The 20,080-nt window shown below is 39.8% G+C and overlaps 2 protein-coding genes across 10 annotated transcripts in view; one reads left to right on the top strand and one right to left on the bottom strand.

Moving 5' to 3' along the window:
* IMMP1L (inner mitochondrial membrane peptidase subunit 1) overlaps nt 1-9,976 on the bottom strand; it is a 91,870-nt gene extending 81,894 nt beyond the window's left edge. For 4 of the 9 annotated variants that reach the window (XM_078148677.1, XM_078148684.1, XM_078148678.1 and 1 more), the window contains exon 1: nt 9,889-9,945. The gene's annotated coding sequence lies outside the window, so the exon portion shown is untranslated. Of the gene's footprint in view, nt 1-985; nt 1,100-9,577; nt 9,669-9,888 lie in introns of those variants that run through there. The other 5 variants (XM_078148680.1, XM_020963881.2, XM_078148683.1 and 2 more) reach the window with 5 other exon arrangements.
* The window catches only part of ELP4 (elongator acetyltransferase complex subunit 4), a 259,098-nt gene continuing 248,888 nt past the window's right edge, over nt 9,871-20,080 (top strand). The window contains exon 1 of the mRNA XM_020963880.2: nt 9,871-10,329. Within this exon, the coding sequence (XP_020819539.1) occupies nt 9,993-10,329 (337 nt within the window). The 5' untranslated portion in view covers nt 9,871-9,992. The remainder of the gene's footprint in view (nt 10,330-20,080) is intronic.

A 20,080-nucleotide genomic window follows, 5' to 3' on the forward strand; every position in this document is an offset into this window, starting at 1 on the left:
CCATGGTCAGTCATCTTCCTCCTTTGACCTTCTCCCAAATACTTTCCATGATATTTCTCAATGACAGTTCCTGAATTTCTTCACACAAGAACACCTCCTTAATGTACAATGCCGTCCCATCCCACAAATGCCTTTACCTATCCAGTTTCTTTTGAATAAAGTACATACAGATAGAGAGTCATGGGTTTCACCCCATGTGATATCTATAAGGTCAAATGTGCCTCCTTGAATTAGGACTGCTAGTTCATCTTTCCTGTTGCCTAATCTTTGAGTATTTTATTGACATGTGGAACCATGTGCTTACTACTGGTTGTTTTCTTGAATTTATCTGTGAATTTCTAAGAGTCTAAGCTGCTCATCTTCCTTCTTTGTGACTACTCTCTTTAGTATTTAACAAAGGAATTACACATAGGTTATCTTCTCTCTCTCCCCCCCCCATCGTTTCTGGCTTAAAGCCCTTTTGAACACATTCCCAAGACACATGGCAAATATATTCTTTAAGAGCTTCTTTAACAGTTCAACTCAATTCAACAAACTATAAAGGTATTTATCCTTTACCTTGTAGTAAACACCATGATTGAATCCCTAGGGACATTCCATCATTACTAAATAGCTTAGGTACATAAGTGGTTTGTGCCCTTTTTTTTTTTCCAAACTTGGTTTTTAAAAAATCGTTTTCACAAGATGGGGGAAAATACGGCCAAGGAATAATTTTTGTTAACTTAAAAAATATGAGTCTTGAAAAAACAATAATTCTCAAAAAGTATGATATCCAAAATATTTGGTGAATTAAGTTAAACACACACACACAGACACACACACACACACACACACACACACACACACGTATGTATATATGATCCCAATACTGAAGTGGTCAAAGGACATGAATAGTTTTCAAAAGAACTGCAAAGTATAAATGAGCATTTGAAAATGTGTTCCAAATCACTAAGAGAAATGCAAATTAAAACAACTAAGTATTTACCTCACACCCTGCCAGTTGGTAAAGATGACAAATGTTGAACTGGTTGTGGGAAGAGAGTGCAGGAATATCTTGTTGGTGAAATTGTGAACTGTTCAAACCATTCTTGATGTCAATCTGTAATTATGCAAGAAAAGTTGCTGGCTCTCTAAACACTTTGGCCCAAAAATTGAACTGCTGGGCACTGACAGTAAGTAAGCCAAAGACAGAAACTGAGCTGCATTATAGTGATAATACTACTAGGCCTATACCCCAAAGAGATAAAAGGAAGTGGAAAAGAACACCTATTTACAAAAAGAACGAAAGTACTTATAGCAGCTCTATTTGTAATGGCAAGGAATTAGAAACCAGAGGGGTGCCACCAATTAGGGAATGGATGAACAAATTATGGTATGTGAATATAATGGAATATTATTGTGATATAAGAAACAATAAAACTGACAGTTTCAAAGAAATCTGGGAAGAATTTGTGAACTGATGCTGAGCGAAAAGAGCAGAACCAGGAGAACAATTTATGCAATAACAATACTGTAAACAAAAACAATTTTGAAAGTCTAGGGAAATCAATGATATGACTAACCCTGATTCCAAAATATAGATGACGAAGCATACTGCCCAATTAGACACAGAGAGAATGAAGTCAAGGTACTGAATGAGATGTATTTTTATAGATATGGCCAATGGGTGAATCTGTTTTGCTCAACTATATATATTTGCTATAAGGGTTTTTTTTAATATTTGGGAGAATGGGGTAGTAAAAAAGGCAAGAGGAGATAAGAGTATGTCCCCTCACTCCCCCCCAAAAAAAAGGCCAGAAGTAACCACAGGATAGAATAGCCTAAAAAGTTCTATGTTTAACAGTATATATTTTAAAAGAAAAGCAAACTCTACATAAGTGATTCATAGTTTCATGTATACTTCTCTTCTGCTCTACAACGTATAAGGAAATATTTATTTGGTGCCTATTAAATTAAAATTTTGTTTTAAAAATTACATTAAAAGAGAAAAAAAGGCAAGAGCTCACCAGAAGAGAACTAAATTTAGCTTATTGCACTGCAACACTATCTATAACTTGGGAGAGGTGAAACCTTTCAAAAATGATTGTTAGAGCATTCTATCCATGGAAGAGCTGGTTGGGCTTGTCTGTACTGTCCAGGGAACCACCCTTCTGTGAGCTCTATTTTGCTATAACAAAAAAATTGGGAGTGATTAAAATCCAGTCAAGTGAAGAGTTGTTTGTTTGTAGCCCTCTAGTTTAAGGAACTGCTTATCATCACAATAATGACCAGTTTCTCAGCACCTTTTTAAGAGTGTGAGTTAAAAGGGCCTTTCACTGCTTCATCAACTCTAGAGTAGAAGAGGGGTGGATTTGTTATCCTGCAATGAGGATCAGAAGTGAACCCTTTAGAAGAAAAGCTGCTTCCTATAGTACAATTGTTCTGAAGGGAAGACAGTAAGGCCTACAATTCAGAGTTGTGAAGTGCCCTACAACATGAATCTTACTCAATAATGTGCTTCTCTGCTAGGTATCTTTAAGTAAGTGCCTACTCTCTCCCACAATAATTGTGTACATTGGTAAGAAATGGAGACAGAGGTTTATGAATGGCCTGTGATGTATTAATTATCTATTTGTCTCATATGGGTGTGGTTTTATATGCATCTATGTGTCTATATACATATCTATATTATATATTAACCATGATGTATTGTTACCTCATTTGCTTTATACTGAATAACTGAGATATAATTATTGATTCTGCCTTGTTCAGAAAATGTTTTAAGGTTTTGTTTGCTTTTTAAAGCCTAGAAAGGTAACATAGGGAGACAATATTCTCTGTCTGCTTCCAATGCACCATGTGGTCCATTCTCCATTCAGGAGAAAGATGGAGTACACATGTTTCTGCCATATATAAACTAATCAATGACGGGACCCTGATTGCTGAGCAGGAATAGCTGATGACTCAGGATACCACACAGAGTAAAAGAAGCAGCAGTTTCCATTAGTGTCTTCTTGGCTTCAGCACTCTGGGAATCAAGATGTGGGATCAGGGTATAAAAACGGATGGTTTGGCATTGGCAGGAGGGTGACCTATTCTTTCAAGATTGGAGCACAGGAGGAGAGAACAAGGGATAATATTGAGGTCATCTGAAATGCAGAATTGAGGAAAAGAGGGGCCTCTCAATGAAAGGCCTACATTTTTTTTAATGAAGTATGACTTGAGGCCTCTGCTGAGAGAGGGGTATGGCCTAAGTGTCTTAAGGAAAAAAGATCTGGATCAGAAACTGAGGGAAGAGTCCATCAGGGAAAGGTAAAAATATTGGCATGCAACAGGTATGGTATGGTTGAGATTACATAACATATCTGAAATGGACCTGGTCAGCACTGTTAACTGAGTTTCTCCAAAGGAATAGGTGGGTAAATAGCAAATGGCAAAATTATTCCAGGTTTGAGGTTTGAAAAAGGATGAGTAGATAGTATCACATTGGTAGCCATGGAGAAGACACCAGCTATTATTCTTCACTCTTTATCTCAACTACTCCATCAGCTTTTCTGGCAGTATATATCTTTGCTATCTTTTAAACCATTTTTGCCTCACAATTCTTCCTTGGTAATATGCTACAGGTCTCCCCATTCCAATCTATCTTCTACTAAGTTGCCAAAGTCAATTTTATTAAAGCCCAAGTCTGATCATATGATAGCTCATTCAATAAATTCAAGTGGTTCTCTATTACCTCCATACCAAATATGAAGTTTTCTATTTGGCATTTAAAGTCTTTTACAGTCTGTCCCCTCCTACCTTTCTAACCTTACATTTTACTCCTCTGATATATTTTGACTCAGCTATACTAGGCTCCTTGTTATTCCTTGTGACAGAATCCCAATAAAGCTTCCCCCAGGCCCAATATTCTAACTTCCTAGTGGGTCCAACCGAACAGCAGGCATGCCCTGATTTGACCACACAATCTGGCCTTAACCACATCACAGGTCCCCAAACTCAATCACAGGCAGACCAATGCCCCCAGACTTGATCCTCTAACTAGCCTCTGCCCCCAGATCCAATTCATATATTTCCAATGGAAACAGGTGTGTACATGCATTCAAACACAACCACACCATCCATCTTGACCAGACAGGACCACAATAGCTAGCCAATCAGAAACGGTACCACCAGGATGTAGAGCAGGATGCTTGACCACCAAACCATAGAAGAGGCCCCCCTTTAAAATGGTGCCTGTGCAGTAATAGTAAAAAACTGACCCAGAATAAATTTATGATGTAAAGAGGCTTATTATAATATCATTATCATACATACATTTCCTCCACTCCCCCTCCCGTTTTTCTGGATGCATTGTGGGTAACTACATGTGCAATGCCACTGAGGCTGGGACCCCTCCCCATTACCTAATACCTTAACAAACCCCTCCTGCCTTAATATTAATCATATTCATATATTCTATGTAAATCTTAGTTGTGTAATCAGCATCATATACTCTATAAAATTGTCTGTCTCACCTTACTGAAATTGCTAATTCCTCTAAGGAACATAGTCATTCACCAAAAAATGAAACCTCAAAACCATAATAAATCTCCGTAGCTGGCTCAGAGTCAGCCTGAGTCTTTGAAATTCTTTAGAGACACCCTGTCATAACACAACCTGACCTCATCGCTTACACACAGCAATCTCTTTCCCCAGGTCTGGGGCCTCATTTCCACCTACTGGCTTCCTGACTTCCTTCAAAATCCAGCTCAAATCCCACCTTCTGCAGGAGGTCTTTCTGTCCTCTTATTATTTGCTCTCCCCTTCTTATTATTTGCCCTCTGAGATTACCTTTGTTAAGGGGTCTCCTGAACTTGTCCTTTTGAACTGACACATTTTCCAGAAACACTAGACCCAGAGCATGCAAGAGACTCTGAACTGTCAAGGATGAAGCCCCACCCTTCCCAGCTGACATAATTCATAATTTGATGTTTGTACCCCAAGCTGGACTCCCTACATGTCCCCAGGAGTCAAGACAGGTGCCAGTCAGTATGCCCTAGACTGAGAAATTGTGCAGCTGGGAACCTTGTAGATAAGGAAACCATCCTATCTTCAGGGTTTAGCAGTTCCCAAGGGAAAAGAATGCTCCTCCTTGGGAGGGGTTTAATCTTTCTCCCATCTCTACTGTACCTTTCCTCCACCCTGGCCACTCCCATTTAGGAGGGGCAGAAGGAGGTACCATGGAGGGGTAAAAGGAGAGAGGAATGGTGAAGTCAGAGAAGTCTCAAAATAGTGCTTTCAGGATTTGAAAAAAAAAAAAAGCTCTAAGCTGTGCTCTCTCTTTAAATAGAGGTTTGGGAGTTCATGGCTCCAACCTCCAATCAGAGGGACAGAGGAAGGTGACAGAGTACCAAGGCTCTTACCCTATCTATAACCCCTCCAGCTTCTTTTCTGGATCTTTACTCAGGCCACACCTGTGAAGCCCAGATCCTGGCCACTAATAGTAGATATCCTCTGCCTTCTCTTCTTCCTTTATACCTTACATGGTGATCTCATCAGCTCTTTTGGATTAAATTATCATCTCTATGCAGATGTTTCTCAAATCTATTAATCCAGACCTAATCTCTCAAGACCTTTATTTTCAGATCTCCAACTATTAGACATCTTTAGCTGGAGTCCCATAGACATCTTAAACTCAACATGCCCAAAATAGAACTCATTATCTTCCCCACTCCCCCAAAAACACTCCCCTTGTCCCAACTGCACTTTCAGTACTGAGGGTACCACCATCCTCCTAAGCAACATATTTGTTGCTAACTCCTCACTGTCTCAACCTCGTATTCAATCTGTTGCTAAATCCTGTTGATGTTACTTTCACAACTCCTGTATACAATCCCTTCTCTCTTGAAATTACCACCACACTGCTGCTTGTCTTTATCACCTCTCGCCTCGGCTCCTGAAATAGACTGCTGAATGGTCTCACTGCCTAGAGTCTCTTCCTATTCCTGTCTGTCCATCCATCCTTACCCCAGCTATTTTCCTAAAATCAAATATGACTAGGTCATGACACCCCCCCCAAAAAAAATCAATCAACTCCAGTGGCTCTATATTACGTCCACGATCAAATATAAAATCCTCTAGTATTCAAAGACCTACATAATTTGCATCCCACCCCCCACTCTACTCTTCTATTCTTATTACAATTTACTTATTTACAATTTACTTATTTACAATTTACCCCGTATCCTCTGTAATCTAGTGAGATTGGCCTCCTTGATGTGCCTAGCACGCTACACACTCCATCTCCCAAACGGCTGTCTCCCGTGCCTGGAATTCCCTTCCCTCCTTATCTTTACTTCCTAGTTGCCCTTAAGTCATAGCTAAAACCTCGCCTTCTCCAAGTAACCTTTTCTAATCCCCCATAATGCTTATTCCTCCCTTCTGTGGATGATTTCCACTTTATCCTATGTATGTCTTGTTTACAGATAGTAGTTTATGTGCTGTCTCCCCGGTTTGATTGTGACTTCTTTACAGGACTGTCTTTTGCCTCTTTCTATCCTCAGGACATAGCACAGCACCTAGCACATAACAAGCACTTCCTGTTCATTAAATAACTGGATGAACCATCCCTGAAGAACTGAAGAAGGGGACAAGAAAGTAGGAAGAATAACCTCCACTGGAAGAGGTTTCAAAGTAAGCAGTCATGGAAAAGCACAGGCCAACAATATTTAAACAAAATCTAGAGGAATTCTACTCATAGTAAAATGGGTGTTCCAAAGGGCTCAGTAAAACAGGCTCAGGGAAAAGCCAAGGAAAATTAAGACTGGTTTTTTTTTTTCACTTAAGGCAACAACTGTAAATAAACAATGTAAATAGATTGTATATAATTGCTTGCTTATTGTACCTCCCATTAGTTTGTTAGTTCCTTGAGGGCAGGAACTATCTTTTACTTCTTTTTTTATCCCCAGATCTTAGCACAGTGGTTACCATAAATCCATTGGTAGAAAGTGTATCAATTATGTTTAAATCCACAATATATTCAAAGTTGAAGAGGAATGCTATCGGTGAATTGGACAGATGTTACATGAAGGAATTATGGGATGACACGGACAAGAATTAGACAGAAGAAAGCATAAATGAGTTGTAATCTACAATAACTGAAAGTGCACCATATAAGGCCACCAACTCAAAAGTACCAAAGTATGTTCGAAATCAAATAATACTAAGTCTCATTTCAAAATACAGGATGGAACTGTTATAACTTGGCAAATGGGTTTTGTTCAGTAGAAGACTTGAACTTTATAATACAAGCAAATCCTTCTATCATTATTAACTTCCTAACAGCTTTCTGCTCTCCTAGCAATTCATCCTTCACAGAATTGCCAAAATAATTTTCTTAAAACACAAGTCTGACCACATCACTCATCTGCTCAAAAATCTTGAGTGGTTTCCCATGGCTTCTAGAATAAAATACAAATTTCTTAGCCTGACATTCATTTTCTGTTGTCTTTACAATTCTCATGATAGAGCAAAATAATATTAAAACTACAGGTCTGTACAGAATTAAATGTCCATTTTTCATTTTTGCTATGAAACTTTCTGGTTTTAATTGCATGGTTCCTCTCAAGAAACTTAGCAGAATCTTGGAATGTGCTACTTCAGCTTGAACTTTAAGAAATCAGTCCTTGTCTTCCTTCAAGGTTGAGCTCGGTTGCTACCTCCTTGGTAAGGATTTCCAGGATTCACTTAAAAATGCTCTCCTTTCTCAAATTACTTTTTTATTACATCTATTTTAAAAGGTTTTTCCTACTGGACAAAACATGAAAGATCAATTTTATATATTCCTATGATACACAGGCTAATGGATAGAGAACTAACCTCAATTACTGGTAGGAAGACCTGGGTTCAAGAACCTTCTCTGGCACCTTATGCACTGGATTTGTGACCATGGGCAAGTCATTTTACTTCTTGGTGTTCTAGACAGAAGGGTGGCTCTGCCCTGCTAGATGGCATTTTCTCAGAAGAAGAGTTCCTGGTAACAATGAAATCACAGATCTAGTCCCTATCCCTAGGATTTCAATAATGCTTTAATATGGATATATCTTTTGCTTCTCTATGTAGACTGAAAGTTGGGCTATCCCATCAGTTTCAGCAATCAAACAAAATTTATACAGCTAAAACCCAAAGGAAGCCAAGACTAGGGCAGAAAGACTCCCTTGTTTTTTATAGAAATATATAGGTAAGAAAAGCTTGTTAAGAGTAATGTCTATAATATTTCAGGTCAAACACAAGCTCTAAGGTTATCAAAACAGCAGTGAACACCAGTTTATATACTGGAATGTTCTGAATTGATCCCCTCTGAGGTTGATCTTAATTAATGTTACAGCACATTTGCAGCGCAAATTTTAGTTCACTACACTTTGTTTTGTATTTAGCATAAGTTCAAGTGTATTTGTCTTTTTCTGCTATACTGTATCACCTGTGCAATGGTCTCCCCTAAGTCTTAAGTGTGAATAATATTTTGGGTTTTTGACATCATTTGTATAGCCTCTCAAATAACAAGCATAGTGCTGTAGGCACTTAAGAGGTACTTGCAAAATGCTACTAAAGTAAAGATTTCTAGTGGTGAAATTTCAGAAATGGTGGTTTCCCATTGCCTCAGCACCCGTTGAACATAAGCGATGATGAAAACGCTTCAAAAGAAAAATAAAATTCACCTATGACAGAAAAATACTACAACTCCACACAAATGAAAATTTCATTTTCCATGCATTTTAAGTACAAAACTCTTTAAAATGCCATACTGACTAAAATATTTCGTCTTAAAATCAGGAAGGCATAATTTGAGATTTTTGACAAGCCATAAAGTGTTAAAAAAAAAAAAAGCAACCGGCTCATTTTGGAAGGACAAAGTCAAAAAAAAAAAAAAGGGAACCATACAGCTACAAAGTATGCACGAATTTTTCACACATTATAAATTCTCTATTCTAATGACGCAGCTCGCAGTTCAAAGTTCACGTATACCCATGAAGGAAAATACACACACCTCTAATTCTTTATGTCAATTTTGGGGGGAAGATACCAAAAGTATTTTGGTTATTTGCAGCTGCGTTAACAGCAAAAGACAATTAAAAGTGTGAACGAGGCTCTGTCAGGGTAACACTTGTCATTCACACACCTCCTCACCGGAGAATCTCCAAGTGTTTCAGAAGCACTAATTAAAATGAACTAAAAGCGTCTCCCGATAAGTGGAGAGCGGACTGGTCAGGCTGCTTCTTCGGCCCGGCGCCCGGGAGTCAGAAAGCCCTGCGTGGGCTCCTTTCCCTCCACGACCCACGCTCCCAAGCACTTGGGCTCTCCAGCCCCACGCCCTGCCCCCCACCACAGCCTCTGAAGTTACACACAACAAACGGTAAGGCTTCGGCGGCGCTGACCAGCACCAGGGGAGCAAGTTTCCACACTGGGATGATAAATCCCAGGTCCTGCCCTTCCCCCTTTCCCCCAAAAGAAGTCACATCTCCTCCCACCCCCCCGCCCCAAGGGCAAGGTCTTTCATTGCAAGATCCCGGCTCAGCCGCGCGGAAGGAGGGAAGGATCTTGCTATCGGAAGCCCGACCTGGGTATCTAACAAAGCATCCTAGGGCGGCAGAGAACTCATCGGGGACCCGACTTGTTCCCCCACGGAAAAGCGACAAGGAAAGGCCCCGAGGCTGTGGCTCCTCCTCCCCGCGCCGGGGTGGAGAAGGGAGACGGTGGAGACGGCTATCCGGGGCGACGACAACCCCTCCCTCCACTCTTCCTGTACTTCGGGATCTCCGCCTCGGTCCCTGATAGGCCTTGACTGCAGCTGCCCCCTCAGGATCGGCCTCCAGGCTCCCCCAAACTCCCCTCACCCAACAGTCGGCTCTCTCCCTAGCACTCTCTCACCTGGGCCCAGCAGGCGTCCACAAATCCACGAGCCAATACCACGTCTCAGCAACGCGCTACCTGATTGGCGTTCGGAGGCAGGAAACCCGCGCTCCATTGGCTGGATGTATTACGGGAGGCGGGGAGAGGGCGGGGCAGGGCCCGGCTCCCAGAGTTCCGCTAGGGTCAACACGGGGAGAAACAAGATGGCGGCCTTGACAACCGGCGTCGGCGATGCCGGGCGAAGGGGAGCCGGAGACCCTAGGGCGTCGATGGCAACGGCGGCGGGAGGCCACGAGACGGACAGCGGCGGCGGCTGCAGCTTCCGCAGGAAGGATCCTGCGCTCGGGAGTGGCAGCAGCGGCGGCGCTCGGCTGCGCTCCATTGCGGGGACGCGGCCGTCGGTGCGGAATGGACAGCTGCTGGTGTCCGCCGGCCTCCCGGCCCTGGACCAGCTCTTAGGTCGGTCGGTCTGTTCGGAGCGGAGATCCGCGCCCGGCGGAGGGAGGGAGGAAGGGAGGAAGGGAGGGACGGCGGCCCGAGGCCAGGGGCGTGGGGAGGGGAGGGAGTGAGAGTGTAGGTGGAACGTAGGGATGCTTCAGCCCGGGAGGTTCTCATTCCCCCCCCCGCTGAGATTCCCTCCCAGATGTTCTCCCCCCGCGCCTGAGGTTCTACCCCAGATGTTCTCTTCCACCATCCTGAGGTTCTCCCCCAGATGTTCTCTTCCCCCCGCCTGAAGTTCTCTTCCCAGATGTTCTCTCTTCCCCGCTGAAGGTCTCCCCCAGATGTTCTTTCCCCCCGCCTGAGGTTCTTCCCCCAGATGTTCTCTCCCCCCCACTGCGATATTCTTTCCTCCCCCAGATGTTTCTCCAGCCCAGCCTTAGATGTTCTTCACTCCCTTCCCCAGACTGAGATTCCCCCCAGATGTTCTTCATGCACCCCTCTTTACTTGCCCGCTGACTGAAATGTCTCTTCCCCTCCTGAGGTGTTCCTCCCTCAGTCTGAGATGTTCTTTTACCCCAACCCACCCCCATCGGAAATATTCTCTCCCCCAGCCTGAGCTGTTCTCCTCTTGGAGCTTGGAGGTTCCTGGGAGCCAGGTCCTGTCAGCCTAGGTGACACTGTGCCTGCTTCCTGCATTGCCTTGTCTGGGTGCTGAAGATCTCCTAATCTGAAGCCTGCCGGTGTGACCTGGGCCAAGTCACTTCCCATGCCAGGACCTCAGTTTCCTTGCCTGTAAAAATATGGGATTGGATTAGGTGACCTCAAAGGCCAAAATCTGCCATCCTCCAACTAGTTAATTTCCTTACAGAAAGTCAAAGAAATGAACTTCCCCCCCTTCCCCCATCAGCTGTGGTTCTTTCAAGTACTTAGAAATTAAATAAACATTCAGATTTTGGATTGCTGGTTTCCCTCCAAACTGCAGATCCTTTGGCAAGTGCTCCCACCATTAAAGGGTTTCCCTGTCATTTTCCACAGTGCTCTTTAAGTTGGTGTACTCTTTAGAGCCATAAACTTCAAAGGACAGTCTTGCCTTAGGTAGGTTCTAGGTGCTGGATCAGATTTATGTCTTCTTATGCATTATTTTTAAAAGAGGAAGCCCAACTCTTTTGCCTTTCTCTTGTCTTCATGGAGGTTTGAAAGAAAAGCTTATTCTTAGTTTTCCTGTCTTTGTTAGACATTTAGGAGGCATAGTAATACAATCTACAGTTTGTAGACAGGTAGCAGAAACTGGAAAGAATAGGATTAGGAAAACAGCTGTTTTTAAGCAAAGTGAGTATAGCTTATTCCAGGTTGAAATGTCAACTTCATCAAGTTAACTCTTGAGCATGTTTAGTGGTTAATTATATATGCCATTCCTTATTCCTGCCCTTCATTTCTTTTTTCTCCCTTTTTAAAAAAAAACAAACTGATACCATTCAGATGTTAAGTTTAGACCTGAGTGAAGAAAGGGAGATCAGCTGCTAACCAGAAAAGACATAGCTACTTGCTTCTATTCTTTCATTTGCATCTCTTAAAACCTCCATACTCTTCTGACCACTAGTATTTTCACTCCATGGTTTAATCCTGTTATTAGCTTCCAGAGTATCATGATAGGTGAATAGAAAGTGATCCAAATACATCTCCATTGCAGATCCTAATGTTTATTTAGGAAATTAACCCAACCATGCACACTCCTATTTTTTTTCTCTTGTGTTCCTCATTTTGTATTTTGTCCAGTTTTTGAGCTTTAAAAGTTGGAAGCTATTCCATAGAGCTAATAATTATTTAACATAGATGAGTGACTTCATTCACATAGTCCAGAATTGCCCAAACAAAAGTAGGAGCATAAAGTCACATTTATGTTTTTCTAGTTGTAATTCTCCATCAACAGCAATATGAAGGAAGGAATTAGAGTTCATATAAAACCCCCAAAAAGAGATGTAACATTAGTGCCCTTTTTGTTTTTGCTTTATCAATTTTCTGAATCCGTAATCATTTTCCTTTTAAGGAATTTCTAATTGAGCATTTCAGCTTCTGTGGTATGATTTTTATCTAGTTCCTAGAATTGTACAGCACAGAATCATAAGAAATTTATTTATCCTCAGAAAAAGTGTAGTTTAAATGTGGTTTGTTTTACCTGCTAACTTGAACATTTTTTTTTGTTATACATATTTCATTGTGTGGAGAGAAACTGACATTTCTAAATATCACTTAGAATATAGCCATTCTGCATTTAGTAATAATTCTTAAAATATTGCTACTTTACATATTCTCTATTTCCCCTAGTTTCTATTAATCTGCTATTCCCTGATTTCTTCTTGGCAACATGATTTAAATATTGAACCTTAGATTAATCAGGTTAACTAAAATCTTTTATGGATATTTCATAAAGTGTCAGGTGTTATCCAGGAGAAGTATACCACAGCATGTGGTTGCATATGTGCTGAAATAGAAATTCAAACACTAATTTAAAACTTGTTCAGACTTTTTATGCTAGGTAATTATTTTAAACTAGCATGAGGGCATGACTCCACAGTAAATCCAACAACCCATGTGAAAATCAACATTAATTACAGTGAACAAAACAAGGAAAGGTTGTTTAATTAACGAGATCTTTTATTGAAATATATTTTGCATGTGTGCATTTGTCTCCACAGAAGTGGAAAGTAATTGTTATACTAAGAAAAATCACTACGTGTAGAACAACTGTTGTATATAAGTGATCTATTTCCTATTAACTTTTCTTAAGTGACATTTTTATGATTGATGTTTTTGTGTTCTGTATGGCCACTGAAACAAGCAATTTACATTTGTTTTCTATTAAAATGTTCCATAAAAGTGAAAGAAAATTAGCTGCCATTGCATTAAATACTTCAATGTAAGAAGTTCCAAAAACATGACTGCTGAGTGTTATTACTCTAAAATGCCTGTTGTATGATTCAGATTGTGACATGAGCATGACATGACTGTAAGTGTGACTCAGAATGTAATGGAAGCAGGATGTTGTGATGTCGGGATGATGGGGATATACTGTGACATTATTATGATTGCTGTGTAAGTACTCTCTTGATTGCCATGTAACAAGTAAATATGCTGTAATATCACTACCATGCAATACAGTGAAATTGGATTGCACTAACTCTGTGATGTCATTGTAATTTTTAGCAAATTTAAGCATAGATGCAAAATATATTTGAAAGATATTCTACAACCTTGGATGTTATTCACTTGAAGAATATACTAATAGTTCCATTATCTTCTATTCTTAAATTCTTAAAATTTACTTTCATTTAAAATATTTGAATCAAATGTGTTTGGTTTTACTGTCAGAGGTCTTATAGTTTATATAAAATATCCAGATTTGGTGAATTAACACCTTCTAGGTATTTACCAGATCTGCCAAATGGTCTTGGACTTGTCACCTTACCCACTCCAACCACACTATCCACATTCCCCTCCCCCTTCCCCCCTCCCCCATGAAAACTATTCTAGTGCTGTTTTAAGAGAAGCAATAAATAACACCTTAATCTTATGGGATCTGGAGAAAAATTGATGAGTGGTATGCTTTCAGAAATATTTTACCTTCCTCCAAGATAAGGTTATATAGCTGGACTTCTGCTTTTTAAAGACTCCCACTCAAGCCTTCACTTTTAGTCTGTGAAAGTATTTAGCTGGTTCACTTCTCCCCAAACTGGTGGTGGTTCAGATTCTTCCTTGACTTCCATATGTTCAGGAGCACAACAAGTGACAATTGATTTTTTTTTCTTAGTCTCTGGAGCTATGACATTTTAAGGCAAACTAGTAGGCCAGGAAGATTACTCCTCCAAACAGAATCTTGTGGGTTGGAATTATGACAGCAATATAGCAGAGACAAGTAAGGAAAGACAGAGGTCAGTTCTACCTGCCTCCTGTGCAATACTGTATCTTAATCTCTAATATAGTTGAACATTTGGGCCTTTTTCTGTGCGTTTGGGCAAAACACAGGCTGGGATGCATTTTATTTTTGCGCACAACAGATGAGATGGATTCCAGATTCAAAGAACATTTCCTTTTAATATGTGACATTATTAGTCTAGTCTCTAAAGGTTATCACCTTTTCCAGTTTTTTCTATTTCACAATGCATACTTGCTCAGCTAATGGCCAATAGAGAGGAAGGATCAAGGTTTTCCTGTTTCTCTGTGGCTGAGAGAGAATAAGAAAACTTTAAAATCAGAACGCCTATAGAATTTTAGTATCTACCACTAACACCAGTTGACTAAGGAGATGACTATTCCCTGGTACCAAAAGCCAGAATATATACATATCTGATTTTCCCTCAGAAGAGCACTCAATGATTTTATAAACATATCATGAGGAATAATTGAGGACTTTTTTGCATAAATCATGCTCTTTCTTTTCCTCTCTTCCTCCTAGGTTTCTTAAACCTTTTTGCCACAGAACCTATTGGCAGTCTGATGAAACCTACAGATGCTTCTCAAAATAATGTTTTTAAATGCATAAAACAAAATATATAGGATTATAAAAGAAACCAGAACTTGAAATACAGTTATCAAAAAATTTTTTTTAAAGTTTGTGGATCCCAGGTTAACAACTACTGCTCTAGACTGAACTTTTAAGGAGGCAGAGGCAAGCAAAGGAGATCACATTACTAGCTTTCCTAATTGGGCTTCATTTAATCAGGCGTCATAACTGAATTTTGTAGGAACTCAGGGTCATTTTTTTCCTCTAGAATCTGTGCTATTAGTTTTTCAGTAGCCAGTTTTCATGTAAATTTAAAAGAACCATTGCATTTAGCAAAATCCTAAAATATCCTTGGGACTTTGCAATATCATTTTTAGTCTTAGCTTTATCAAGGTTCTGAGCCTATAGATTGTTTAAAATTAAAGTACCTGGGGTTTTTTTTAGATGATTAAAATTATAAAAAAAAAACCTTAAGCTTACTTAAAATTGTAAGGCATGGACTTTTTCTCCTTTCAAATTTAAAATCTTCTAATGGTCTCAACAGTTATGCTGAATACTTCATTTATGACAGATAAAAATAAATAGACATAGAATTAATGAAGAGGTTAAAAAACAAATATAAGGAATTGTCTTATCTCTAAAGCATATTGGTCATTTCTCTTTAAAAAATACTAAGTAAATAAAAACAATACCATCATTTTCTTCCTTTCATTATTAGCAGAGAAGGAAATGATTAATTTTAAGACACACCATACTCCTCTGGTTCAGTCCCTTTATTGGAGCCTTGTAACATCTAATAGATTGCCATTAAGAAAATAGTAATCCAGAAGTCCTTTGAAAAACTGAAAACTACAGATCTTATGCTACACTTTCAGAATTTAGTAAAAATGCTAGGTGACATTTTACCTAAATTTGCAAACTTGCTGGTAATAAATCATGCTATCTTTATTTTTTTCCCTTTTCTACAAGCAAGGCTTGCAAAAAATTTAAGGCAGATTTTTTTTTATGTTGAGGGAAATGGTCAGTTGGGAATGTTGAATATCATAATGTTGATCTGTGTTGATGGATCATGGATCATGTTGATCTATGAAAACTGATTATATACAATAAAAGCTGACTAGGCAGTGGCTAGTGTAAGGTAAAGGAACCTAACCTGTCTAGCCTGAGAAAGAGAAGAGGGGGAAGAGAGAGGAGAGAGAGAGAGAGAGAGAGAGAGAGAGAGAGAGAGAGAGAGAGAGAGAGAGAGAGAGAGAGATGATAGTTGTCTTCAAGTATTTGAAACATTGAAAAGGGATTAGCCTCATTTTTGTTCTCAAAGGGCAAAATTAGAAGCAGTGGTTGAAAGCTGAGAGAAGTATATTCAGGCTTTTCCTTAATGGAAAAATTTCCTATTGGTACTATCCAAAAGTGAAATGAACTGCCTTGGTAGATGCTGGGTACCCTTCATATTGTCCAGGTGAAGGCCAGAAGACTCCTTGACGATATCATGAAGGTGATTTCTACGCAGTTTGAGGTTACTGAATTCTTTGCTCTTGTACTATCATTTGCATTTCAGAGGAGTTCATTATCCTCAATTATAATTTATGTGACAATCTGTAATGGAAGCATGGTTGGTTTTTGGTAAGAAAAAAAATGTCTCATTGAGTAATAGTAAACATCATACAGTGCTTCAGTGTTTGCAAAGTGCCCTCAACATTTCACCATGTCCTTTGAACCTCACATACCTGTGAGGTAGCCATTGCAGATATTCCTCTTTTAAAGGTGAAGTAATAAAGGCTAAGAAGAGTTGTGATTTGCCAATGGTCCTGCAACTGTTAAATGTTGACAGGGATTTCCAATTCAAGTCCAGTATTAGATGCAGTAGATCATACCTTGGATCACCCAGCCTCTCAGGGTTATCATCATTCAGTACCCCAAAGTCAGGCTGACTGGCTACAGTCTAAATTTGGTTTTTGATATAAACTAGAATTGCTACATGCTAGTCCTTTCCCTCTCCTGTGATGGACACCGCCCTACTCTTCATAGCAATTCCAGATCTCTTCCAAAGCCTTCCGTGCCACCATGCTCTTTCTTGCAGCAGAGAATTTCAATATGCTGTGCTGAAAAAGTTGAGGCCATTGGGACCGGGAGCTCTCTTTTCTCCCCATTTCCACATTTCTACCTCAGCAACATCCTCTCCTCCTTTGCTTGAGTCTTGAAGAAAGAATGTAGTCATCTCCTTGCCAGCACCAACTGTTTTACCTTGGCCTCTGATCCTCATATCCCCCAGGTGCTTGCCCCTTTGATTACCTCCTCACCCTAATTTTTATTCTCTCCATAGCTACCATTCCCAAATTGGCTTATATCTGTCCCATCTTTAAGAAACCTTTCATTGAACCTACTGTCACCTCAAGTTATTTTTCCTAGACCTTTCTTCCCTTTTACAGCCAAACTCCTAAAACCAAAATTCATCTGCTCTTTATCTTCATGTTATTACTTCTCATGTCTCCACTCCCTGCAAGCTGGCTTAAATCCTCAGTGAGGTTACCATGATCTCTTTTGATAAATCCAGTGACCTTTTCTCATATCTTATTTTTCACTTCCCTGAAGCACGTGGCATTGGTGATTTTACACACTTTGTGGGTAACGTTCTTCACCCCCTTTCTGCACACACTCTGCTCAGTGGGTTTTCATGAAGCCTTCTGTTGTGGTTCTCTACCTTCCTATCATACCAATCCTCACTCTCTTTTGCAAATTCACCATCCATATCCATCCCTCTTTGCGTGGGTCTTCTCCTGTCTTTACTGTTAATGTTCTCATAAGCTTCTATGGATTCAATTATCATTTCCATGTAGAATACTCCCAAATCTATATATACAGCCCTCATGTCTGTCTAGAGTTCTGGTGCTGCGATTCCAACTCCTGCTTGACATTTCCACCTGGATGTCCTGTAGGACTCTCCAACTCAAGAGGTATAAAGAAAGTTCTCATCTCACACCTTAAGTTGTCTGTTCCCCATCTTTCCCCCAAAAATTTCCCTGCATCATTCTGTCATTCTGATTTGTAACCTAGGAATCTACGTGGGTTTACTTTTGTTCACACACACACACACACACACACCCACACCCACACACACACACTCCCCATATCTTATTTCCCAATCCTGTTGATTCTGCCTCCTCAATGTATCTCATATCCATCTTCTTTTTGTTTTTTTTAACCATGACTACCTTAATCTGGGGTCTCATCATCTCCTATGGACTATCGTTATGGCCTCCTGATTGATTTGTGTCCAATTTCCTTTCTGATTAAGATTCTATACAGCTGTCAAACTGATATTTCTAAAACACAGAACTCTTTAAGTACTTATAGCCCACCTTTTCAGGATGATTATATAAACATCATTCTCTCTCATGCACTTCACACAGCCAAACTGGCCTGCTTGCTTTACAAAACATTCAGTCTGTAGCCTCCACATATTTATATAAGTTGTCCCCTATGCCCCAAGAATGTGCTCCCTCCTCACGACTGATTCTTGGAACCCTAGATCGTTCGAGACTTAGCGAAGTACAGTCTCCTACAGGAGGCTTTCCCTGATTGCCTGTTAGTGGCCCTTCCCCCTTTCATTGTGATATGTATGTGTAAGTGTGTACATATACGTGTACACATACACATATATACATACATGTGAAGTATTGCATTAGTATAACATATGGTATTAATATAATATATACATAGCATTAATACATAGCACGGGCACGCGTGCACACACACACACACGCACACACACACATATACACACATATATTTTATTTGCTGTTTACATATTGTTTTCCCAAATGCAATGTAAGTTTCTTGTGGGGCAAGGACTGTTTCGTGTTTGTCTTTGTATCTCTAGACACTAGCACAGTGCTGGGCACACAGTAGGCACTTAAAATTTTTTTTTTATTGAATCATAGAATTTTGTAATTGGAAGGGTCCACAGTGTCCATCTAATCCTGTCCACACCAGAAAATGAATCTGCACATTACCATTTGTACTAAATGGCCATGTAGCATCTTCATGTAGATCTGCAGTTAGAGCAAACCCTCTAAACCTTGAAGCAGCCTGTTCCATTTTTGAAGAGCTCCAGTGTTCAGAGTATCTTGTCTATGTCCAAGATTAATTTGTCTTTTTACAACTGCCTCCCACGCCTTCTGATTCCTCCCCTCCAGAACCAAACAAAGCAAAAGGAAAGGTTGGATTATTGTCTCTGTTATACAGCTGCCTTCTCTACTTGACCTTAGTGCCCAATTGGCTCTGCCTTGGAAAGGATACAACTGGGAAAACAAAGTAATTATTTGAAATATAATTACATTCACCAATTTGAGAACTATTTGTCAAATCATTTAATCATAAAATAGGAACGTAGTTATCAATTACTAGATTTTTTTTTTCATGATCTGACTGCTAACATTAAAGATCCTTTAGTTTTCCAGTAAATACCTGGAACCTAAAGATCCATGTAGTTACAAAATTAATCATGGAAGGTAGTAATATAAACCCAGAGGAATTTGGTTAATTAATCACATGCCAGCATCTTCTCTGGAAAGTAAATTAGGAGAACAGTGTTGAACTATATTCTTTGCTGTGAAGCTCTGTGCTTGTTAATAAACATGTTAAAGCATAAAATTAGAATAAGTAATGTTTTGGAGCAAATAAAATATTTGCCTTAAAGGAAACCTTTTTTTGGTTAGAGCGTACATGTTGATAAAAGTATCCCTTATCCTTAGTGATTACTGTTACTCTATTTGTTATATGTCCTTTGGTTTTTTGGTTCAGTAGTTTTAGTCATGTCTGACTTTTTGAGACCCCATTGAGGGTTTTCTTGGCAAAGATACTAGAGTGGTTTGCCATTTCTCCAGCTCATTTTGCAGATGAGGAAACTGAGGCAAACAGGGTTGTGACTTGTCCAGGGCCATACAGCTAGTAAGTGTGTGAGGACAGATTTGAACTCAGGAAGATGAATCTTTCTGATTCCCCCAGCACGCTATCCACTGAGCCACCTAGCTGCCCCTTTAGTTTAAGCATTAGTCGAAAGGATTTTTGGCACTTGTGCCTTGGCATGGTTTAAATGCTATTACAAAGGAGCTTGCCAATCTGAAAGAGAAAAAAGTATACATTCAGCCTCATAACTAAACCAGGTGAGCATAAAAACACACACATACTGAAGAACAGGAAGGGTAATGTATTTGAATTATAGATGATTATGTAAAATACCTTTGAGAAACATCCAGACGACTCAGAACA

Source organism: Phascolarctos cinereus, unplaced genomic scaffold, assembly GCF_003287225.1.
Source record: "Phascolarctos cinereus isolate Bilbo 61053 unplaced genomic scaffold, phaCin_HiC Scaffold_9;HRSCAF=440, whole genome shotgun sequence".
Classification (NCBI taxonomy): domain Eukaryota; kingdom Metazoa; phylum Chordata; class Mammalia; order Diprotodontia; family Phascolarctidae; genus Phascolarctos; species Phascolarctos cinereus.